The sequence below is a fragment of the Triplophysa rosa genome, linkage group LG16, assembly GCF_024868665.1.
Source record: "Triplophysa rosa linkage group LG16, Trosa_1v2, whole genome shotgun sequence".
Taxonomy (NCBI): Eukaryota; Metazoa; Chordata; class Actinopteri; order Cypriniformes; family Nemacheilidae; genus Triplophysa; species Triplophysa rosa.
Genome location: NC_079905.1, coordinates 16,786,900 through 16,813,230, shown reverse-complemented (window position 1 = coordinate 16,813,230; position 26,331 = coordinate 16,786,900). Strand labels below are relative to the sequence as shown.

Sequence of the window (26,331 nt, the reverse complement as noted above, 5' to 3'; positions counted from 1 at the left end):
GCAAGTTAAAAGTATGTCTAGTCAGTATTATTTTGGGTTGCCAGTAGAAGAACCGTTACTTGGCTAAACTTAAATGCGACAGTTACACGACAGCAAAGTTACATGACCCATTCAACAAATTTTTTATTAAAAGTGGAGGTAACATGCTATTTCATGAATTCTGACTATGTTACACTGTTAAATGTGCTGGCTTCTCAAGCTTAACATGGTCAACTTGTCAAAAAACGAGTTGAATGTATGACGTAGTATTTCTGTGCTCGATTCACTCCGCCAGGGTTCGTACAGGTTTTGGAAAGTTTTTTTCGAACATGGATTCCCGTTTCGTAAGGGTTCTCAGTCCCTTATTGGACATTTCTGCCGGAAAAGCACGCCCGCGAGTCATCCAGCGAGCGAAAGAGCACGCCCACAGGTGAGCGTGAGAGAAAGAGCACACCCATCAACACCGCTTCACTCGGCTGACGGAAGTTTAGCTGTGTATGTTTGCTCACTGCATTTCGGTGATGGATGTTATATAAACGGTGGATTTGGAGATTGTTTGAAACTGATAGATGGCGTGGTCCCAGCGCTAAAAGATGCAGGACATGAACCGCACACGGTAAGTCAAACTAAGTCATATGTCTGTGTTTTGTTGGCGTGTACGTGCATAATGTAAACAACACCAACCTATAGCAAATCAACAGTTATGCAGGGATAATGCGATGATGTATTGTGTGCTCGTTCTGTAGTTCCCCCTGCACACTTCCAGGAGCTCGACTTAAAATAATCATACAGCTGTATCTGTCATTTATAAATTTGATCAAACTAAATACTCTTTGAAGATACGAAGTATGCAATACTACTCTATAGGTACTCAAGATTAATATGAGATTGGCATTAACTGCTTTAACATACAATAACATTATCTAAACAATATAATTGTTATACAATAAAATATTGATATAAATTAATATTAAAATGAATTGATTAAAATATAGTTATATTATTAGCCATTTTGGGCCAGACGCGTGCGTCCAATGAGACCGTCTATAGAGAATAGATGATTGAAGATTTATCAGTGGTTTCTTCTTTTTTTTTTTGTCGAAAACATTAAACTCAAACAACCAGATTAAACTTTTTGAACACATTTGACCAAGACCACTAGTGCATGTGACGGCAGATAAATGATAGATGCATCATTTCTCATAAAACAATGTCCTAAAGACATTATTAACAGAAATGCAACATTTATAGAACATGTATGTCACCAAGATATCTATTAGACGTGCTGTCATCAGACATTGACGTGTGTTTAGTGGTAAGGTATTTGTGGTATTTTTTTTTTGTGGCGGTTCCAAGTTTCCACATTTTTTTTTAAGACTTGTAACTTCTGTAGAAAGAGACTACATGAGACGTTGTTACAGTGTATTACACTTAATACTACTTTCAAAATGTGACATTTTTAAATTCATTTTTTCCACACAAAAATACACCACAGAGACAAATTCATTGACGGATTTCAGTGTCTACCGTTGCATAGTTTTCTATTATAATAAACACTCTTAAGATTCATATGGATGACATACACATGTACAATAAATGTGCAATTTGCATTCATCATTTACCAATGACAACACAAACCTAATACACAAAATAAGTCTAAACATGCTGACCAGTAAAGATCTGCCAAAACTATCTGCATCTGTAAAAACAGGAAAGGTTTAACCTTGTTCAAAGTACTTGTGTTCATATTGTCTATTCAAACAACACGTCTGTAAATTTTGAATGGGTTTATAATGTCAGTGTACGATCTCAGAGATCTTGTGTCACTTGATACTGGTGTAAAATATCTCAATTTAGCAAGTTCAGTTTGTAAATACATTTTAGGTACAAAAAGGATTTAGATAACAGTAAATTCTAGGAATACGTTTTCAGTGTTACAGCTATACATTTGAGTCAATGAATGCTTCGACCGTGGTTTAACCCAATCTGTGTTTCTGTCCTGCAGCGAACAGCCCATTCTTGCAGAACGTGTTTTTCCTTTGTTGCCGTCAACATGCCATTTATTCCCTGATTATCAAACGGTCTCTACTGAGCAACTAAGAAAACCCCCGAATTAACCTCTTTTCATATAAAACATTCACAGTAAGCACCTCCTTCTACACAACATGACCCTTTAAGACCTTACATCATTCATTCAAGTCACATCGTCCCTCCAAAATGTATTAATTTCCCTTTTCATTAGACAACAATTCTTCAGTAGTTAACATAACTTAATAACTCTCTTAGGCGACTAGATTCGCTTGTCTCCTTTCCAACTGTCCATGTATCTCATCTCAAGGTCTTTTGAGTTTTTAGGATGACCTTGTCCTTGTTGGTTTGGCTCCGCCCAGTTTTGTTCTAGTATGAATCCCTCAGTAGTGTGAGGTAGATCTCAGACTGAAGGAAACGGGGGTAACAGTCCATTTCCAGGAGGCAGTAGATGCGCTTCTGGGCGTGGGACAGAGAGGTGTGTGATGGCGCTTTTAAGAGCTCCAGAGACAGTTCTCTCGTCTTACTGTCAAGATTGACCTAAAGTGAGTAAGAAAGAGAATTGTATATGCATTTTTAAAAACATGTACATTTGCAAGAAGCACAGCTATTAAATGAACAGTTCAGGACTAAAAGGCACAATAATAAAGTACTATTAAAATAGTCCATAATGTCTGATAGGAGGGCTGTCACAATTATAAAATATTGGTATTAACACCGTTATTTGACCAACCTGCAATTATTTCAGATAATAGGAATTGACATTTCTCTATCATGAGTCATATCAACTTTGTTTTTTAGTGTTGATCGGTTTGATCAAAGTAATTTCACTGAGTCTTTTTCTGTTATTGCTACTTTGTTATTGTTTTCAGTTTCAGTTTACAGAATTTTCACATTTTTTAAAAACCGACTTGGGAGGGTTACTTTTAAAATGTATTCTGTTACAGTTACAAATTACTTTATAAAAAGTATTCAGTAACTTAATCCAAGCACCAAAATATAAAGTAACGTAAACTTTTGGATTCCTTCGAGGTCACAAATATAAATACAGTCAATTAAGAAGAAATATTTTCATTTATTAAGGATTTGGTCTAAAATGTAAAATATTTGATGCAAATAAGAAATCATATAGTTGTAACATTTGATAAAGAAACTGTGTTTGTAAGGCATAGTTTGCACTGTACAATGTTGTTTGCATTTTCTTCTTTGATAACAAAATAACGGTGAAATTTCCATGAATTGATAGAACAAATTCACGTGTATTGCGCTGCCCACAGGGAAGCTTAAACAGCGACATTATTTATGACACTGGTAACAGACAATTGCACTTATCAACCACATGGGGGAACCCATGAGTTCTATAGTGTTGCTTTACAAAATGTAACTGTACTCTGATTCTTAGGGTCACTAGTTTTTCTAATGTAATCCATTACTCCCCAACATATTCTTCACGAATAAGTTCATATTTTAAGGTATTAACTGTATTAATATTATACTGCAAGTGACAATTTACAAGAAAATAAATATACAATGTGACAGTTGTTTAATAAATCAAGCACACAAAATATTATGATAATTTGTATTAACTGTCGTTATTGTCAAAGCTCTTAAACAGACAAATAAACCTGATCTCAATTATTTATTAGACATAATCGTCAGCCTAATTTCATAATTTTAATAGCCCTAATGTCTGGTACATAATTCCAAGCGCTCTGTTGCAGCCACAACTGTTTCTGAGGAACTACTTTGTTTGAAAGAAGAATATTTTTATCAATATAATGACATCTTATTTGCTGTGTTTTGTTTTATGAAACCTTGCTACGCATATGGAATAACCGTTTTAAATTATTGGTTTCGTTTGACATCATGACGTCAAACTTAGTTGGATGTGGCTTGATTCTCCTTATTTGATTTGTAGGCAAACATGACTGAAATCTGAAAACTATAGACCAGTTTTCAAAATGTAAATAACATGGTCCATATTTAATTGTTATTTAGTTGTGATTTGAGTACACTGAACTTACAGTCAAGTTCAAGAAACCAGTTTGAGAACTAAACGTTTTGATATGGCATTATCCTGGTCGAAGTATAGAGTAAATGGAACACAGTGGGAAAACATGCCCCACAATATTAAAGTATCACAGAGAAACAGACTCATCAGATCATGCAATGCTTTTTCAGTCCTCTACTGTCAAAGTTTGGTGAGCCTGTGTTCTCACTTTCCTGTTCTTAGCCAACCGAACACCAAAGTGACACTGTGTGGTTTTCTGCTTTAAAGTTGCAATAAGTAACATTTTTTGTTAAAAACAAACAAATATTAATAACCGAGCAAGTACATCAAAAAGCAAGTACATCAGTGTTCAAAACTGTATCCTCACCATACCACGATTCACAAAGCTTAAAATAGTGATTTGTAATTTGAGCTGTTGGGTACGATTTTGCTGGAAATTCACTGGAAATCCACACAATAATTACGTTAAGTAACCTGGCAATTTACATTTACATTTAATGTTTTAAACAGTAGGGATGTAACAATATCAAAATCTCACAGTACAATGATACCTCGGTATAAAGTGCTGTACGGTGTTTATTGCAATGTTTAAAATGATTATTGTAATGCACTATTAGGTGGCTGCCCTGTGGGCCTATTACAAAAACTCCAGCTGGTTCAAAGCACAGCAGCTCGAGTTCTTACACGAACTAAAAAGTATGAGCATATTAGCCCGGTTCTATCAACATTGCACTGGTTACCTATTAAGCAACGCATTATCTTTAAAATCTTACTGATTACCTACTGTATAAAGCCCTACATGGTTTAGCTCCTCAGTACCTGAGTGAGCTTCTCTTATATTACAGTCCTTCATGTTCACTACGTTCTCAGGGCTCCGGTCATACCTAGAATTTCAAAATCAAGTGCAGGTGGTAGATCATTTTCCTATCTAGCGCCTAAACTTTGTAATAAACTGAATACACTGCACTTCCATAATACAAATCCTTTGAGGGTTTAGGCTGCATTAGTTAGATCAACCGGAACCAGGAACACTTCCCATAACAACTGATGTACTTGCTGCATCAAAGAGTGCAGAACAGCTTTACTCTCAGCTGTCTTTTCTAATTGTTCCGAGGCTACCGCAGCGAGCAGAATGCAGTCCTTGCTCAGACTTGGTGGTAGAGCTGAGAGAGGGAAGCAGCGACCTGACAAGAACTAAGATGGTAGAGCTGAAAGAGGGAAGCTGCCATCCCAGCTAACACATGACGTACCGGTTACGTAATTTATTGGTCATTTTTGGTAATTTCATGACTTACCATCTGGCAACGTAGCTGGCACGTCTCAGGCACATAATTTCATTACCATTAAATAACCAATTCATGACGTCGCCTGCACAAACTCCTGACGTTACACGATAACCAAAAATGGTCCAGTTACGTACTATATTCGTAGTATTTTGGTAATTACATGACCTACTGGTAACGTAAAGTACAAGTCCTAGACACATAAATTCATTACCAATAAATGACCAATTCATAACGTCACATTTACCGTCTCCTAACGTTGCAGGATAACCAAGAACGGTCCAGTTACGTATGTTGGTAATATTTTGATATCAAAATGACCTGCTGGTAACGTAACTGCCAGGTCGTAAGCACGTAATTTCATTACCATTTATATTAGCCCATGCTTAACGTTGACGATTCACACGCCAATTATTATGCTTGTTTAAAACGTTTTTAGTCGGAACATTGTAAATCTGCGAGATTTACAAGAGATTTAACACGCTATGCAGGCTGCTCTGTGTTGTATGGGAATATTAACAGCGTGCGCCTCCCGCCTTGGCTCAAGTTCAGAACAGCTGAACTGCGCCTGACAGGACCGTTCTAATTTCACAAAAGTGGATTAAAGAGTTGTATAAATCGGGATCATCACCAAGATAGGAATGTTTCCTCTGACCAAAAAAATTCAGTCCGGTAAGACATATAGCCCAAGTGGTTTGTATGAAATGTATAAAATGTTCTTTAAGTAATTATTTGGTTTTATTTTTATATTATGTAGCACTGGTGGCTGTTAAAAGCAGAGTGACCATGGCAACCGGAATATGCACTGAAGAGTGAAAACAGCAAAATAATGACAAAAGACCAACATCATCACATTAAGTAACACTCATTTCAAAGTGTTTTTGTTAATATTTACATGTAAATTATTTTGTAGCATGCTTAAATCATATGTTATGTACACTGTCTTTATGCTGTTTTATAACTATTATATAGCTATTATGTATTTAAATAGGTGTTATACAAATTACTGTTAATTGATATAAACCTGTTCCACGTTTCTTGAAGCTTTTATTATTTTGAACAGTTGTTACAGTTGTTGAAGCAAAATAATAAAATGTTATTGTTTACTGTTGTACAATCTGAATTTTGAGTATGCATTTGTCATTTATATATGAATATATTAATAACTATCTGATGTTGTCACAATGGTATGATTACGTAATCTGATGACCACACTTTCGTTGTGACAACGTAATCTAGTTACGTTGTGACAACTGGAAAAGTGAAATTCCTGGATTCGTTGCCACAATGTAACTTCGTGACGTTGTCAGTAAGTAACCGTGACGTTGTGACCCTGTCCTGATTGGTACATTGTCACAACGTTGCAGTTACCTACTGAAAACGTCACAAAGTTACGTTGTGGCAACGAATCCAGGAATTTCACTTTTCCAGTTGTCACAACGTAACTGGTTACGTTGCCACAACGAAAGTTTGGTCGTCAGATTACGTTTCAGTTACGTAACAATCACGTGATATGGTTAGCTGGGATGTGATTGGCTCATTAGATATGTGTTAACAAGCAATTAATCAGGTGTACCTAATGTACATTTTATTCGGATCCTAACACAAATCTATCACATGGCTTCAATAAACTAAGAACAGAGTTATAGTTCTTTTATATGAAAAGTTTTTGTTTGGTGGTTTTTTTGTTGTTGTTTTTTTAGCATGACAGTCTCAGTCCCTATTTACAGTAAATCCTTTTCTTTTGTGTTGTTATGCAACTGAGAAAAGTGGATTTTCATTTTTAAACCATTCCTTCTAATAACATACAGACAAACAGCCACATATAGATGAATGTACCTCTCTGGGAGCACCCGGCTGAATGTAGGTCTCAGTAATAGCTTTCGCCCGCCTCTGCAGACTGAATTTGTTGGACGACTGTCTGTACTGCTCACAGGCCATGTAGAACTGCAGGTTCTCATCGCTGAACTCGGATCGTAGGAATGCTTCAAACACTGTTACTCCCACTAAAGGACAGGTTAGGCCAGCGGGTTCAGATCATGCAAGAGAAAGAACCTTAATCAACTTTTTTCTTATAGCTTTTTCTGTTTACGAATGGGAGGGGTGTACAGGCTCAAATGACAAGTTCACAAATGTGTTTTGCTGCTGTACACCCACTTACGCCACTTAGCCACAAAAATGTGAAAAAAAAGCTCTTTGAACTTTATATCTTTAGGGTTTATCTGACACATGCCTTCCCTCTGATTTTCTCAAAACTCAAAGGGCGACATATTCTCGAGAGAAAATAGAACCATGCGAGGGGAAGGGCGAGCTCTGAAGTTACAACATACCCGTGTTCCCACATTTTAACAAAAGCAGATACAGAAGAACACCCGTTTCACATGCAAGATTAGCATAGCTATGCTAACTGTTTTGGCACATAGCAGTAGCAATTTGGTTTAAAATGAGAATAGGGTCTAATGGCTTACTATTTAAAAAAAAAATAATATATATATATATATATATATATTAGTGCTGTCAATCGATTAAAAAAATTAATCGGATTAATCACAATTTTTTTCTGTGATTAATCACGATTAATCGCACATAACAATAATATTTTAAAATATACTTCTACATTTTAATAATTTCACATTTAATCTTCAAATTGATGTAGAAACAACATATTTCTTTAACAGCGTCATTTTATGAAAGCTAACATTTTGATATTAGTACTGTAACTGATGTCTCTATTAAATTTATTATTTTAACATTAATTATAGCCATTCAACAGTATAATTGAGAGCTATCATGTAGGAAATATACAGAAATTGAAGGACACTTTACAGTCTTTAATGCTAAATTATCAATTAAATGCAGAAGAATTCTCATTAAAGCTACAAAATCACATTGATTTCTTCTTTTATTTTGTTCTTTGATTAACATTAGTGACAGGAGTCACAGCAGCACATTTAAGAACGCCCTTTAAGAGCTGTCTCAGTACGCAGATCTGACCGTCACCGCACTCCCATTTTCACAACACTTTGCATTCATTTAAGATTTTATTTTACACTTTGAAATCTGTGCTTAAGAAAATGCTAGACAAAACGGGCTTTCTGACATAATCTTGTGTGGTTTTATCACGCAAGCCTTCCAGCCCCAGACTGTTTACACCAGATGAGTCCTCCTTTACGTTTTCCGCGTCCCACAGTTTAAAGCTGTCTATCTTCATTGAACGCGTCAAAGCAACTGTTTCAAATCCGCTTAAGTAGGTTAAAGCCTGTACACAAATAAGAGCGTGATTACATAATGTAACGCTAGACAAAGATGTCAAAACAAACGGATGCTGTTGACAGCCCTAATATATATATATATATATATATATATATATATATTAGGGCTGTCAAACGATTAATCGCAATTAATCGCATCCAGAATAAAAGTTTGTGTTTACATGAAATATATCTGTGTACGGTGCATATTAATTTTGTATTTATAAACACAAAGCATACACGTACTTTTCTATATATTTAGGAAATATTTAAATGTATTAATTTATATTTACCAATAATTGAAATTCTAAATAAACATTTATTAATTGTTATATGTTATATCTTTCTTTAAAAAATGCATTTATGTGTATGTGTTCATAAATACAAAATGAATTAGCACAGTACACCGACATAAAATACGTAAACACAAACTTTTATTCTGGATGCGATTAATCACGATTAATCGTTTGACAGCCCTAAATATTTTATTTATATTGTCCATTTTGACTGAATAAAAGAAACATTTTTGATAACACAGTTACTTCGCTAGTTAAAATATAACATCAAATATTTTCAATTGTTACATAAAACAATTTATTGGTGGAAAAAGACCACCAACGTGTCAAAAACCAACAGAATAAACTGATGAATATTATAGAATAAACCATTTTTACATCGTCCTCAAAAACATGGAAGTTAAGCCTTCATTGTTTTCAAGAAGTAATAGGACACAAACTTGTACCTTACTCATGAAAAGTGCCTATTATGTACTGCATGGCATTTCCAAATAACAGTGACACTGAGTGGACCACATTCGTGACTTCATGTTATACTTTGAGCAAACGTCTCTCTCGGCTGTTACTGCCGGTGTATTATTGGATTTTATGAGGCACACTGTCACAATGACGAATAGCTTCCCATAAAGGGACAGAACTAAAACAGAAAACCCAACAAAATTGGTAAACAAACAGATTTATGTCAATTCCCATTATGGACAAACCAGAACTTCTTTGCAAGTTCTACTCAACAGCTCTGCCCGAATGGATTCACTTCAGAAACGAACACGACAAGATGCGTTAATCATTAAATACCTGAAATACAATTATCACTATGGAATCATGCCGTCTGGTGTTAAGACAAGCGTAACAGCGTCCGGTATTTATCATTAGTACACTGTTTACACAGCACAAGCTGCATGCACTAAAAATATAACTCACGCAATAAATAATGTAACTGACTGATAAAGTTGTACATGTCATTTTTATTAGAAAATCCTGGGCTGTTTCGATCCATTGTTGGGTCAATTATGGACAAACCCAACCGTTGTGTTGAAATTAAAACATGTTATTCACTCTTAAAAAAAAGGTGCTTCAAACGTATCTTCGATGCCATAGAAGAACCTTTTGGTTCCAAAAGGTTCCAAAAATGTATGTCTTACAAAAGGTTCTTTGTGGGGAAAGAGGTTCTTCAGATTATAAAAAAGTAAGAAAGAGATGGTTCTTTAAAGAACCTTTAAGCAATTTTTTTTAAGAGTGTTGTTTCAATCCATTTTTGGGTCAAATATAGATATTTTCTAGATTAATTTAAACAATCAGATTGTACGTACTGACTCTTTGTGTAAACAACAAAAGTGTAAATTTGTGAAAACAGACATCATGCACAAGAGCATCACTATTCTTTACAATGTGACATTGCCAACTACTGGCCTGGCATGCATAATGCACATTTTTAGACACTTTCGCAGATGCCGGTAAACGAGGACAGTTTTGACATTGTTGCCATCCATGCGTTTTTCAAACATTTTTCAAAATCGTATTATTTGGGTCAGTAGGTATCCACCTGGCAACCACCCAGAACACTTTAACAACCTCATAGCAACGCCCTTGAAAACCTCTAACAACACTATTATTTACAGGAATAACCAAATTGGTTCCTTAACATTAAGAGGAAGGAGATTAGTGGGTTTCAATTATGTAATAGATGCGTTTCACCACAAAACCCCAACACATTGTACAAAGCACATAATAAACTCTACATTAACCGGTTACATGATCAAATATTCATATTAAACAAGGTGTGGCCTCTCCACAGCACTTACAACAATAACATTAAAGGGGTCATATGACACGGCTAAAACGAATATTATCGTTTGTTTTAGATGTAATGCAATGTGTATACACGATTTAAAGGGGTCATATGGCGTTAGTACGTGTTTTTCTGTGTCTATGGTGTGTTATAAGTTGCCCATGCATGTATTAGACACGTAAAATTGCACAAATGAAAGTGTGGGAACAAAAGATGCATTCTATCTAAAAGCAAATGCTCACCCAGACTTGCCTGAAACGCCTCGTGTAACCACACCCCGGCGAATCTACGTAACTTCGTAACATGATTTGACTAAGACCGCCCAAATCTACACGTAGTTAAGGTGGGCGTAATTGTAAATCTCATTGTATCGTCTGTCAGTACAATTGCTTTGGAACCTGATGTTCCGAATATGGTAAGAGACGTTACATTTCCGTGAAATGCTTGCAGTATTTGACCAATCACTACGCACTGGTTAACTGGCCAATCATAGCACACCTCGCGTTTCAGAGAGGAGATACAAATATGCACGGTATGTGGAAAATACAACGTTTTTTAAACTTTAAATGGTGTATACACATTGCGTTACAGCTAAAACAAACAATAATATTCGTTTTAGCCATGCAATATGACTCATCTAAGGTTCAAAAACGCTGTATTTTCCACATACCATGCATGTTTGTATCTCTTCTTTGCCCCGACTCTCTGAAATGCGCAGATTTTTTTCAAAGCTCATCGCTCTGAAAAGCGAGGTGTGCTATGATTGGCCAGTTAACCAGTGCGTAGTGATTGGTCAAATACTGCAAACGTGTGATGGAAATGTAACGCCTCTTACCATATTTGGAACATCAGGTTCCTCTTCAATTGTACTGACAGGTACGCCCACCTTACTTGCGTATACATTTGGGCGGTCTTAGTCAAATCATACCACGAACTGATGTAGATTTGTGGGGGTGTGGTTACACGAGGCGTTTCCGGCAGGTCTGGGTGAGCATTCGCTTTTAGATAGAATGCATCTTTTGTTCTGACACTTTAATTTTTGCAATTTTACGTGTCTAATACATGCATGGGCAACTTATAACACACCATAGACACAGACAAACACGTATTCGCGCCATATGACCCCTTTAAAAAAATATGTAAAGACAGTCATCCACATTCTCACATCTCAGCGTTCCAGGTCAAACATATTCTAGCATCACATCATGTTTCTTCTATTGTGTTTTGCAAACGTTTACAATACATTTATTCATTTAGCAAATGCTTTCATCCAAAACGAATTACAAATGAGACCATAAAAAAAAACATTTAGCATTTTGTGAAGGAGCCTTTTGACACCTTTTGACCAACTGGCTGTTGACTTGAGCAGTTTGTAGAAGTAGTAAATGACTGAGCGCTCACCTCTGCTGTCCATCAAAGCATCAAGAGACATGGCCCAATGTTCCATCTCTTTCCTGCTGAGGCGAGCTTTACTGTGGCCCATCTGACTCCACTGTCTCAGGAAAGGCATTCGCGAGCGCCTCTCCTTCGCACTGAGAGAAACAAGAGGGTTAGAGGATCCGTGACAGATATCCGGCAAAAAATGTGTGGAATCAATAACAGTGGGCCAAAATAAGGGGTTGTTTTGACGCAAGGAGGGATCGAAAGACAGAGGCAAAAACAAAGATCTTCTATCATACTGTACTGTAGTAACTTAAGATATATGATGTAATATTACCTGCTTACGTTTTCCCTGTGCTCTGCACTTGTAAGATTTGAATGTGAGGACTGTGGAGAACCCTTGCATGACAAGAAAAAAAAAACAAGGGTTTAAAACCACAAATACACAACGTTGACATGAAACTTGCTTGATTCAAGACTTTAAGGAAGTTAGGGTTTACCCAAAAGTTCCATGACATAAACAAACACCACACAGGCGTTACGACATGGAAAGCATTCTGACAATGTCAGATTAGCCAGATACCAAATTCTTCTGAATATTTTTCTGTGTGTTTCGCAGTCTCTTGTCTTTTCTTGCAACATCGTCACAGATTAAAAAACTGCCGCAACAATGTGATTCCCATGTACAACATTAGAACATTTAGTTCCTTTTTCACAATTTTGTTCTGCTTTAACATAACTCAGATAGAAGAGTTAAAGAGGTATAGAGGAAACTGATTCAAAGAGAACGTAGTTGTGCAATATAAAGCAAACGACTTATTACTCAATTGTATTTTTTAGGGATTTGATTAAGTACTATTTTCTTGGAGCTGACGCTGTACCCCTGACACATGACAGACTGTACAAACCACAAATAGAACTCCCCATCGCTTTTTTATGTGATCGTATACAAAGTTGTGATTCATAAATTCTGCAGATTAACACAATCATAAACATAGACACATATAGATACTGCATTGGTTGCTGAATCGTGGGTTAATGTAGAGGGAAGGCAGCCCTATAAACACATTTAAGTATTTTTTACATTGAAGATTTGTGTACTTCACTGAAAATGTAAACTATTGAAATCAGTAAACATAAATGTTACTTTATTAAAATAAAAAAACAGCAAAATTTGATGTGTATAGACTACTTTGCCAATGATCCAGAAGCACACATGTGTAGTTTAAAAAATGAAACTGAAGTGCTTCTGGACCAGTCATAGATTGCACATGTACGTATGATTTCTGTTAAAGATCTGGAAAACATTTGCTGTGTAAATACATCTGATAAGCGTTTTAGAAACGTCTTAAAAACATTTTAGAAACGTCTTAAAACTAGTGCTGTCAATTGATTAAAACAAATAATCTGATTAATCACACATTTTTTTCTGTGATTAATCACGATTAATCACACATAACATTAATGTTTTTAAATAAACTTTTACATTCTAATAATTTCTCCAAATTAATGTAGAAACAACAGATTTCTTTAACAACATCATTTTATGAATGAAAGTCAACATTCTGATATTAGTACTGCAACTGATGTCTCCATTAAATTGATTATTTTTTCTTTATTTTAACATTAATTATAGCCATTTAACATTGAAGTACAGTATAATTGAGAGCTATCATGTCTAACAGGTAGGAAATATACAGAAATTGAATTAAATTCTCAAACACTTTAAAGCAGGGGTCTTCAACGTTTTTCGGGGCAAGGACCCCTTAGATGAGAGATGCATGGAGCAGGGACTCCCTTCTAATAAATGTGTAAACGGAGCTATTTAAATAGAAACAACCCTATTGTCACAGCAATATTATGTTAAGACATTACATTAGCACTATTATGTTATTGTTGCACATAGGCTAAATACCTTTCTGTGATTCTAACCCTACCAGTTTTTATGATGCAGATGTAACGTTTCTTCCATTGCTTGCTTCCGCTGCTGAATGGATGTTTTTGTCCGCACGCACGCAGGTTAAAATTGCAATGCGCGGGAGCTTCAATAAGTCTGCGTGGCCGCGCATGTGCGCAGCTTAAAGAGAACATTGGTTGTAATATAATATAATACAGTATATGGATAAAAGCGTCTGCTAAATGACTAAATGTAAATGCAATATTTCTGTACCCATGCTTTACATTTTTAACAATTAAATACATTTTTAACTAAATTAAATACAGAATTAAAGCTACAAAACACATTGATTTCCTCTTTTCTTTTGTTCTTCGATTAACATTGGTGACAGGAGCAGGTTTAAGAATGCGGCCCCTTTAAGAGCTGCCGCTCTACGCAGATCTGACGCCCTTTCCCATTTCACAACACTTTGCATTCATTTAGGATTTTATTTAGCACGTTGAAATATGTGCTTACGAAAATACTAAACAAAACAAGCTTTCTGGCATAATCTTGTGTGTTTCTGTTCATTCAAGCACGAAAGAGAACTTAATACTGATGCACTCATGTCTGATAGATTCTGACAGAGATTCACTGACGCAGCCTTTAGCCCGTGACTGTATACTGTAGAAAAGCCTCTACTAGCTCAGGAGAAAACCTACAGAGGGCCTGCTCTAAGTATTCCCTTCCTAACGTCCCCCGATCCTAGAGAATTCTCAAGACTGAGGATAGCTTTAGAGAACATTCTGCCCAAGGATGCTACAGAGCATTTTAAATTCCAGATTCTTACTGACCACCTAAGGCTGGAGGAAGCACTTCTTGTGTCGGACTCATACAGTAACTCAAGGCTTCCTTTTACTCACACCATGAGAGCACTCACCAAAATGTACGGCCAACCCCACCAGTTGGCCTTACAACGCATAGCGGATCTGATGGATGGACCAAGCATCTGTAATGGTGATGTAAAAGCATTCCGTCTTTTTGGGCTTCATGTACGCTCCTTGGTCAGTATGTTGGAACAGTTAGGCCAAAAAGGAATGACTGAGCTGGAGTGTGGGTCACATGTTTCCAGACTTGTAAGCAAATTGCCATATGACCTCCGATCTAGTTTTAAGAGGTACACACACCCTCTTGGCGTTACCATCCCTACATTGCTGGACTTCGCAGAATGGCTTGAATATGAGCTTCAGGTCCAGGGAGACCACACTGAGTACACCCCTCAGCACAAACAAGTGTCGTCAGTGCAGAGAAAGGAAATGAGGAGAGACTCAAAACAAACTCGCAAACCCACTGCCGTTTTCCTGGGAACAGGGAAATCAAAGGCCACTTCAGTAGTACCAGCTGATCAACAGAAACAAGTAGCTGCTAAAAGAGAGCGGGTGAAAGCTTACTGTCCAAACTGTGACAACAATAGACATTTCTTGAACAACTGTGAGAACTTTAAGCCACTCACCAACGAACAGAAGGTCACTTGGATTAAAAGCCAAAACAGATGCTGGCGCTGTGGACGTGGACATCAGGCAGCCCACTGCACCCTGAAAGCCCCATGTCAAACCTGTAACAGGAAGCACCTAGTAGCACTACATGATGTGAACGATCAAGGCAGAGCAACGGAAGAATCTGTTCCAACCAGCGCGGTTCTATATGTTGATCATCCCACCTACGACAATAAGATTCTGCTGAAAGTGACCAAAGTTCTGCTCAGAAATGGTAACAGAGCTTTGGAGGCATATGCTGTCCTTGATGATGGGTCAGAGCGGACCATCATTCTTAGTGATGCGGTTCAGAAGTTGAAACTAAAAGGACAGCCAGAGGAATTGGCACTACGCACAGTCAGGCAAGAGACGCAGACCATTCACGGGGCGGCCGTGACCTTCGCGGTGTCTTCAATGGATAACCCTCGTAAGATGTACAAGATACAGAGTGCATTCACAGCTAACAGCCTGGGTTTATCAGAGCACACACACCCAGTTCAGGTACTCCAAAAAAGGTACAAGCACCTTGCGGGCCTGCCACTTCAGAACTTTCACAAGGTGAAACCTGTGATCCATATTGGCTCGGAATGTCCTCACCTCATAACACCCATCGAACCTGTCCGACTAGGACCACCTGGGGGCCCTGCTGCTGTGAGAACTCGTCTGGGATGGACACTACAAGGTCCAGCACAGGAAATAACCACTAGACTTTCCCCTCAGCAGTGCCTCTTCACCAGTCTGCGACCAAATGACAGACTGTATGCAGATGTGGAGAAACTATGGAAAATAGACATCCTCCCGTATCAGAGTGAGAAAGTGCTGACAAGGTCACGACAAGACCAGGAGTCCATCCGGCTTCTCCAAGAGAAAACAGTGAAAGTGGAAGTTGATGGAATTCTGCGCTATGCAACCCCTCTACTCTGGGAGAAGGATACGCCACGTCTTCACGCACCTAAAGAAGCTGTACTGCCACAGTTAAGGGGTATTGAAAATCGTCTCGAAAGAAAACCAGAGCAAGCAGCATCATACCAGGAAGAGATAAACAGGCTACAAGAAGCTGGCTACATCACAAAACTCACCCTTGAACAGGAGAAAGAATCTGAAGAAACCTGGTACATACCGCATCATATGGTAGAGCATAATGGGAAAAACAGGGTTGTATTTAACTGTTCATTCACATACAAAGGCCACAACTTGAATGAGTTCTTGCTACCTGGTCCAACACTCAGCCCCTCTCTCCTGGCAGTTCTACTACACTTCAGAGAACATTCCATTGCAGTTAGCAGTGACATTCGCGGTATGTTTCATCAGGTGCGCCTCCTGCCTGAAGACAAACCTTTGCAGCGATTCTTATGGAGAGATTTACAGAAGGATAAACCACCAGAGGTATTCGAATGGCAGGTGCTTCCCTTTGGAACCACATGTAGCCCCTGCTGTGCTACATTCGCGCTACAGAAGCATGTTCAGGAAAACACTGAGTCCATGGACGCAAGTGTCTCAGTGGAGAAAGCGTTCTATGTTGACAACTGCATTCAAAGTTTCACCTCAAGCGAAATGGCAAGAGACAATGTCGACAGACTCCGCAGCCTCTTAAGCTCTGGAGGATTCGACCTAAGACAATGGGCGAGCAATGATCCAACTGTCATCAGTCACTTGCCAACCGAGGCCAAGTCTCAAAGCAGCATCCAATGGCTCAGCGAAGGTCATCAAAATGCTCAGGAGTCAACCCTCGGTTTACACTGGCACTGCCTATCAGACACCCTCTCCTATAAACCTCGCTACACAGACCATCCACTACCGACTATGCGGAGCATATATCATGTCCTAGCCAGGCAGTATGACCCCATTGGCTACATTGTGCCATTCACAACACGTGCTAAAGTGATTGTGCAGAGGTTATGGGACAAGAAAAGGGAGTGGGATGACCCTCGATTGCCTGAGGAACTGCTAAGCTCATGGAAAGCCTGGGAGAGTGAGCTAGACCACCTACAGAGCATCAGCTGGCCGAGGTGTTACTGTAGCCAAGAGCTTGATCATTCCACCAGTGTAAGGGAAATACATGTTTTCTGCGATGCATCAGAACAAGCCTACGGTTCAGTAGCATATTTGCGAACCGAAAATCCAGAAGGTAGAGTGGAAGTAGCTTTCATAACTGCCAGATCCCGGGTAGCTCCTAAAAAACAGCAAAGCATTCCTCGCTTGGAGTTATGTGCTGCACTGACCGGTGCACAGCTTGCAAAGGTTTTGAGGACAGAGCTCACCTTACCCATCTATAGCATCACTCTGTGGTCCGACTCCACGACTGTGCTCAACTGGCTACTGTCTCAGTCATGTAGATTCAAGGTGTTTGTGGGCACAAGAGTGGCTGAAATACAGGAGCTCACAGAGACTGATACCTGGAGGTATGTGCCATCACAGGACAACCCGGCCGACGACATCACAAAGGGTAAATTTATCCGTGACATAAGACGCGAAAGCAGATGGCACAATGGGCCGAAATTTCTCAGCCAAACTTCAGATAGATGGCCAGAGATGCCGCCACTAGCAACCACTAACCACGACAACGAGCTGAGAAAGTCAGACTTTTGTGGTTTAACAGCCTCCTCTCTGCCCACCCCAGACCTACTGCAGTACTCAAACTTTGCAGATCTGCTGAAAGCCTACATTCAGCATGATAATACACCGACAGCAGACGACTACAAAGAGGCCGAGTTGGCAGCCCTCCACCAAGTCCAAACTGACTGCTTTGCAGAGGAACTACTGTCCTTAAGAACCAATAAACCCCTACCAAAACACAGCAGATTGCTTGGTTTAGCACCCGAATTCGACAATCTTTTGAAACTCATGCGAGTTGGTGGCCGCCTTCGTCAGTGCAGTGAGTTAGAGGAAGATGCCATACATCCTATTGTCCTTGAATCGCATCACCCCATTACCAGACTGATAATCAAAGATTATGATCACCAGTTGCATCACCCAGGGCCAGAAAGGGTGTTTGCTGAGCTTCGGAGAAAGTACTGGGTGCTACGGGGATGAGCAGCGGTCAAAAGTCATCAACGACAATGTACAGAGTGTCAACGGTGGCGAGGACAACCACATCCACCCAGAATGGCAGACCTCCCCCCTGCCAGGCTTAGAATCCATCAGCCAGTATTCCACTCAACAGGTGTTGACTGTTTTGGACCCTACACTATAAAGGTGGGACGTAGGAATGAAAAGAGATGGGGAATCATCTTTAAATGCATGACCTCACGTGCAGCCCACATTGACCTACTTACCAGTATGGACACTGATTCCTTCTTAATGGCTCTACGAAGATTCATTTCCAGACGTGGCAAACCCTTTGAACTCCTGGCAGACCAGGGTAGCAATTTCAAAGGAGGAGAAAGGGAATTAAGGGAATCCTTTATGGCTCTTCATCCTGAGTTACAAGCCAATCTAGCCAACCAACAGATAAGATTTCTCTTTAATCCACCCAGTGCACCCCACTTCGGTGGATGCTGGGAGAGGGAGATCCGTTCGTTAAAAGCTGCACTTCAAGTTACACTCGGCGCCCAGACGGTCAGTGAAGAAGTACTGAGAACAGTCCTTATAGAAATAGAAGGTATTCTCAACTCCAAACCCATCGCCTACACCTCTTCAGACATCGCTGATCCCGACCCAGTAACTCCAAACATCTTGTTGATGGGGCGGCGGGATGCCTCATTACCTCAAGTCATGTACCACGATTCCGATCTCTTGAGCCGTAGGAGATGGAAGCATAGTCAACTCTTAGCTGACCACTTCTGGAGGCACTTTATCCGTTACTACTTACCAAACCTTCAGATTAGGCAGAAATGGAAAACCAAAGGAACTGATCTGCAGATTGGCGATACTGTTATGATCGTGGACCAGCAACTACCACGTGCCTTGTGGCCGGTAGGCAAGGTCGTTCATGTCTTTCCTGGGACTGACAAGAGAATCAGATCCGCAGAGATTCAGGTGAAAGACAAAACGTACATTCGACCTGTTGCCAAAATTGTATGTCTGCCCCCTCTTCTGGAGTAGCCGTAAACCCCTACTCTGGTTTAAGAACCACAATAATGGATCAAATTCACACTGTGAATTTGGGGGCGGCTGTAGAAAGTATTCCACCTGCAAAATGGACTCTCCCGATCACCCCCTATCCTTCGACCCGAAATGGACTGTACCAAAGTTCGTGCTTCAGTTTCCGGGTAACGGAGCGGGAAAGTGAACGGTAGGACAGAGTTCAGCTGTGCGCTGTAAAGTTTAGAGAAGAATCAGGTGGTTCTAACCTTCAAAGTGTACATTGTCTGTATATGTGTGCGTGCATCATGATGTAAGTACCCGAATTATGTATACCTGTAGATGTTTGGTTGTTTGCATGTATCTGTCGCGTTCGGCGCTATAATATACATATGTTTACATTTAATACCGTTACGTGACTGCGCTATTGCCGGTCAACTGTTATTGGAGGCCATTAACATTCACGTTATGTGTATATGTGTACATCTATTTCTAAGCACAACCACTCGGTAATAGTATAACAGCGCATAAGCGTTCAGAGTTGTTAGATAAATCAGCGCACGTGCAGCAGCAGCCGCGTACACGTGAGCAACACATACATATCAGCGATCAGAGTTGTCGCTTTGTGTTGAGTTAATATAGTACTTAAAGTAGTTCAAAGTCAAACTGCAGTGCAGTTTAATAAGTATTTACTATTTGATTTATGTTGTTGTGATACTTTTCTATATATTCATGTTTGTGTTTTATATTTATTTGTTACAGAACCACACACGGTTTATGCATGATCAGTAAACAAGATTTGAAGTAATCACTGGATTGAGACATTGTTGTCCTTACCAGCAACTTGTAGCCATCAGCCTACCCGAACTAGCAATAAACAAAAACAAGTTTTACATATACACCAGACTGGACCGCTGTCACGTTGTGCCACGTCCCACAGCTAAAAGCTGTATCGCGAAGGAGGACGCCCGAACCTAGAGTGTTTCGCTCATGGCCTGTCACCACTCACTCCGGCGGAGAGACGTGCCGAGCGCAGGTGGCAGGTGAAGGAACACCGACAGCTCCACGGGGAGGCTCGGACGCGCCCTCGTGGGGCGGGGAGACGGCCAAGACGCGGTGTCTATCTATACTTAACGCCTCAAAGCAACTGTTTCAAATCATGCTTAAATGGTTTAAAGTCCCCGTGAACCGGAAGTTGCGATGGTTTTTACTTCCGTATTTTGATGCATTTCCGAGTGAAATGGAATTTCTAATGAGAAAAATTTTAGGTGTGGCTTTCGTCTTTCTCTGCGATTTGATTGGATGTATAAACAGCCATTGCATTTTGAAATGGAACAGGCAGCAGACTGACTGTTAAAGGGGAGAAGTTAATGGATGCTCCGCCCAAGCCGTCTACCATACATCATATAAAATGGATAGTCATTACAGGAATTTTCAGATTTTAACTGAAGATTATGAGGGCACACGAATTTAAAAAATAAAATGACCCACATTGATAAACTATTTACAATAAATGCTGCAATATTTCATGAAAAAATAGGCATTGTCATTTTTTATTTCACTGGGACTTTAAAGGCCTTTACATGAATGAGAGCGTGATTATATAATGTAACGCTAGACGAAGAATGACAACATAAACGGATGCTGCGTTAATTGCGTTAAATATTTTAATGCGTTAATCTGAAAAAAATGTATCGCGACGCATGCGTTAAAGTTGACAGCCCTACTTAAAACATTTTAGAAATGTCTTAAAACATTTTAAAAACATCTTAAAAAAACTTACATAATTTACATACATTCTAAATCATAAACATCTGACAGGAAATGTCTCGGAGACATATTGCAGATTAGCAAGCAAATGATGAAAAATACATCTTGCAGCAGTGACGTGCTAGGCAGAGCCTCTCCTGTCATCGTGAAAAAAAAAAATAATAATGATAACATAAAATAAAATTGAATAAATGAAACCTGTTCTGTGCTATAAATTTGTTTTCTGTATGATTCCAATAATTTGGTAATTTTTATAGTCAAAATTGCTGAATTTGCACATTTCCTGCTCAGATAAACAGGAGAAATGCGATGTGCGGCGAGCCTCACCTCGGACTAAACTATCACTCACACACTGGGTTGATGCGTGCTGTCTCTCTGTATGTCGCCAATATAATGTTTGCAGGCACGTTTATTATACACCCTCACTTTCAACAGTCTGGCTAATATCTTTCATGAATGTGTGTGACATAATTAGTCTTGCTAATCGGACATAAAACCGCAGTGAAAAGGCACAAGGTGAGGCAGACAGTTACCGTGCCGCAACTGAAGGGGGCAGATATGAGCCAAACAGTCAGGATGACTTTTACAACAAAGTGACGGAGATTTTCGTGAAGAAGGATAGGCGCATGGACTTCATTTATAAATAAAGGTAAGACTATAAACGGTTTTCAATTGTAGACAAAAAATAGGACCAGACAAAAAAAAAACAATTAAATATTTAAAAACTAAATTTTGACCTTAAATAGAAATTTCTTTAGTTTTTCCTGTTATCCTTTTGTTGGACATACTGTCTGTATTAAAATGATTAAAGCATCAAAACGAAAAGCTTTTAAACAACTAAATATTTTTAAAAAACAAATTTGTAGGGCTGCAACTAACGATTGTTTTAATTGTCGACTAATCTAACGATTATTTTTTCGATTGGTCGACTAATCTAACGATTATTATTTTTTATTAATCTAATAAAGATTTTTTGGATTACTTTATTAATCCTTTGGCAAACTTTGCAAATAAACAATAAGTTCTAGTATTTTCTTACATTATAAAGCAAATCATACTTTTTACTCCACTACATTTTATAAATAAATATTGTTGTTTTAACATTTTAATCCGTGTTTACATTAAAATCACCATCTTCTTTTAATTAAGTAGTTTTAATTTTAAAAGTAAAAAAAATACTGATTTTTTATGTACTTAAGTACTGTATTAAAGGTAAAAAAAAATTTTTATTGCACTTATGCTTTTTGTTGTCCTTATGTTGTTCCAATTGCTTCCATTGTTTCCCTCATCTGTAGGTCGCTTTGGATAAAAGCGTCTGCTAAATGACTAAATGTAAATGTAAAAACATTAAAAAATGTGTATATGAAATACTAGAGCATGATATATGCTCTGTATTTTTTTCCTCCAAGTAATATCCGACTCTATTTTCAGTCTCATAATGTAATTGAGTAAAAGTAAAATACTACTATCTGTCTCTGTTTATTGTACAAAACTATCACCGTATAAAAGACTCTAATGCAGAGTGGCGTTAAAGCGAGCCCGCGCACCCGGAACTCAGAATGATGCGCTTAATGCATTCGCTTCGTTATTTACAGTTATGCGCATCCCGGACGCACAATGATGCGCTTAAAGCACCTACTCCTTCTGAAGTCCCGGGGATCATTTTGCTCCCCAAAGTAAATAATAGTTAGAACACAACGAGAAGAGATGATATGTTACATGTTTAACACATAGTGCGTTGCATCAATCCGACAGTATACAGTTAAATCAGAGGTTTAAAAAGAGTTATTTCGTATGAAGACGCAACATATTCAGACCGCTTCCAGTGCTTCTAATAAACTAAGCTATACTCAGCGAGTAACGTTAACTCACAGTCTCTAGCAAAATACATTTTAAACAAAACCATAGACTATCATCTTGTCATTATGAAGAATAATGAAAACATTGGAACATGTTGGAAAGAGTAGCGTCCTGACCGTCACCGTACACACGCATGCTGACTGGAGATTGACAGACAGCACCAGCGGAGGTCAGAGTTTCTTCATTATGCTATATTGGTTTATTCCTCGCATAAAGCTATCGAATGACATAAAAAGTGCATTGGTGGTTTCATGATAGTCAGTCCTTTTTGAAGCTTAAGAGTAATTTAAGCAGGGTCACAATCTGCAAAGGTTCACATACACTAACTTACACTAGTACAATAGCGTTAATGTAAATCATTAATGTAAAGCGTAGTTTTACATTACAAAAAAGTAAATTACAAAAAAGTAATTTATTATGAAAGTCTACATCTACGTGCCCCTCTCCGTCCATTTGTGATTGCGTGTCCATGCTGTGATGATCGCATTCCGGGGGTAACGTTAGGGGGAATTCCTCCGTCCATTCACTAACTTACTGCATCCGAGGCTCTCGATCGCTGTTTGTCGGGTGTATTATACTTTCTCTTGTTCTGCTGATTAACTTACACACGCCTGGGAACAGAAACTGCTATTACAGCAGATAAACGTAAATAATACAAAGCGTAGACGCATTTCACGCACGTATTTTAGTAGTCGACGTAAACGACGACGTCGACGCGTCGTTGCAGCACTACAAATTTGTACACCACTCTTTCATTTGTATTGTAATGTATGATTATGAAATTAATTGTGAAAAGGGCTCACGCCGCGCGAAGACTCTGCTCATGCATGCAGTGTGAAACAGACACGCATCTACTCCTAATGCATCGCCCGTTTCAACTTTATTAACAAAATGTGGCTTTTGAATCTTAATCAATGAATATGCGCTGTATCACATATGCATGTCCTTTCTCATAGTACATCGAGCGTCCTGGATATCTTGATTGACAGGAGTTTCATCCAATCAGCAGTAGCTATCCCATTTCAACAAAATACCTACCTTTTCCGGTTTTACTGATTTGTCGTTGTGTTTTCTGACTTGTCGTTTTGCTTTCTGACTTGTCGATGTGGTTTCTGACTTGTTATTTTGTTTCTCGAATTGTTGTTGTGTTTTAAGATTTGCTATTCTGTTTTTAGATTTGATATTGCGTTTTCAGATTTGTCATTTTGATTTTGGATTTTTTATTTTGCTTTTAGATTTGTTTTTAGTTTTGCGATTTGTTGTTTTGTTTTGCACTTCCCGGCCACCGTAGAAATTGCAACGTGCAACAAATTTAGAACACATGAAGGGTGCAGAGCAAATGCGCTCTATCGCCAATATACATTTAACGTCCTTTCTTAGCCAAATAATTACCTTACCCGTGTGTGTGTGTGTAAAGTATGCTGATGAGATATAAAACATAAACAGTATTCAATGTGCATGCTGGCTATTGAATAGTGAATAAGCAACTATTTTGGGCTCATATATTTGTAAATCTGACTCTGAAGGAGTAAGTGCCTCACCAGCCATGAACCCCACCGCACGTCACTGTCTTGCAGACATCAAATAGACATCTCCAAGATGTATGTGTGCTGTGTTTTGTATGTCTTGCAAAATGGTCTGTAGGGCAGCAGCTAAAGCTGGCCAAAATAGTGATTCATTTGTCAAAATGTCTAGTGTCAATAAATGTTGGTTACTGGTTGTTTTTAGTTCTACCGTTTGTGTAGCGTAAAGAAACTGAAGCAAGAAGTGAAGAAGTGAAGAAGAAAATCGTGTCAACTCTTACCTGTCCAAACAAACTTTTAATGTGTAATTTAGCTGCTGCTAACTTGGCCCGAGCTTGCTGCCGGTGAAAATGGGGAGGTCTCGGGGAGACAGGAGAATGGCTGGATTTGAGTGTGGACGATAGCAAGTGGGAATGGTTGCCCCATTTTTCCATTTTATCAAAACTGCCTTTGGCGTTTGGGGCAAGCTGGCTGTCACTGTAAGCTTTGAAGCTATCATTAAAGTTTGTGACTTTTAAGAAATCAGAGTCCTTTTCCAAACCGATGAGGTTTTCCACACTGTGATCTCGGTTGAGTTCTCCTTTCGTATTTTTGCCAGTACTCGCTGACTTCGCATCTGGTGTGCAAGGATAGGACGCTGGAGCGCAATCCATCTCATCCTCTGACATGTCCAGGGTCCCATCCCCTTGCCGTCGAGGTGAGTAGTCGAGATCCAACAACGCACCCTCTGAATTAAACTTTCGCAGCATCCTGCAGAATTAAAAGAGTAAAGAAAGGAAAGATAGAAATAATGCAAAAGGCCTGAAGAGAAGGAGATCAGTGAGAAAGAGAGAATGACACGATTATACAAACTGTACAAACCATCCATCCATCAGCTGAATGATGCTTCCTGTGAATCATTCTCATATAAATGATTAAAACGGGTACTATTAATTTATTGTGCGCCACTATGATACAACATCATCGTTTTTTATTTGAATAAATTTGCTTTACTGCAGAAGCAGTCATTCCATCAGTCATTCCATCTCTTAGGGAAATGATTTTTGTGGCGGTTTTGCTAGAACGAAAATACTGCGGTTACTATTGTTAACGGTTATTTATTCCTAAGGGGAGAATTTGTAAATAAAACAGAGCTTGGCGCAAACATCTCGTTGCGCATCTCCAAAGTTTTGCTTTAGGCGTAACATTGTTTTCCTGTGAACACTTCATGTTATGAAAGTTAAAATATAACCAACAGCTCAGACCATGTAGTTTACGGTTATTCAAGCGAAGTCAATTTCAAGACGTCAGTAACACACAGCTAGCGAAAACGCGACGCGACACACCAGTAACGTTACGCTTTCAATAAACAAACAAATCCATCAAATAAATCGAGCGGTCTACATAGCAACGTGCGCGAAATGGTTCGTTATTTCAATCGTAAGTCAGAGTTTCGCTTTGTCGCTTCGCTGTGTGTAAACAAACAACAAATCTGACATCTCACATATGTCACATAAATGTACCTTATGATAAATCCCGTGCTCGTCTAGTCATGACAGATCCTTATACAGCTCTCATAGCCGAACGCCTCGGAGTCGTTTAACGTGTTTTGTGGAATCAATATTCACATTGAGTATTTACAGGCGATTAGATCCGTTTCAACAGTCAAGTGTACGGAGCCTTCGCGTGGCTGGCAGTCAAAATTCATGCCTTTCCTGTCCCCCTTTTTTCATTTTACTCTGGTCTTG

The 26,331-nt window shown here is 38.8% G+C and overlaps 2 protein-coding genes across 3 annotated transcripts in view; one reads left to right on the top strand and one right to left on the bottom strand.

Annotated features, from left to right (window-relative positions):
• The window catches only part of atat1 (alpha tubulin acetyltransferase 1), a 20,161-nt gene extending 13,608 nt beyond the window's left edge, over positions 1-6,553 (top strand). Inside the window, exon 12 of the mRNA XM_057354248.1 lies at positions 6,059-6,553. Within this exon, the coding sequence (XP_057210231.1) occupies positions 6,059-6,074 (16 nt within the window). The 3' untranslated portion in view covers positions 6,075-6,553. The remainder of the gene's footprint in view (positions 1-6,058) is intronic.
• si:ch211-152p11.4 (regulator of G-protein signaling 18) lies at positions 1,268-26,331 on the bottom strand. 2 transcript variants are annotated; one of them, XM_057354252.1, is made up of 6 exons: positions 26,107-26,331; positions 24,886-25,405; positions 12,355-12,416; positions 12,039-12,169; positions 7,141-7,307; positions 1,268-2,547 (listed from the first exon to the last, which is right to left on the bottom strand). In XM_057354252.1, exons 2-6 carry the CDS (start codon positions 25,351-25,353, stop codon positions 2,377-2,379), a joined length of 999 nt encoding a protein of 332 aa, XP_057210235.1. In that variant the 5' UTR covers positions 25,354-25,405; positions 26,107-26,331; the 3' UTR covers positions 1,268-2,376. The 2 variants fall into 2 exon arrangements, with proteins under 2 accessions (XP_057210235.1, XP_057210236.1); XM_057354253.1 differs by having other exon boundaries at positions 24,886-25,354.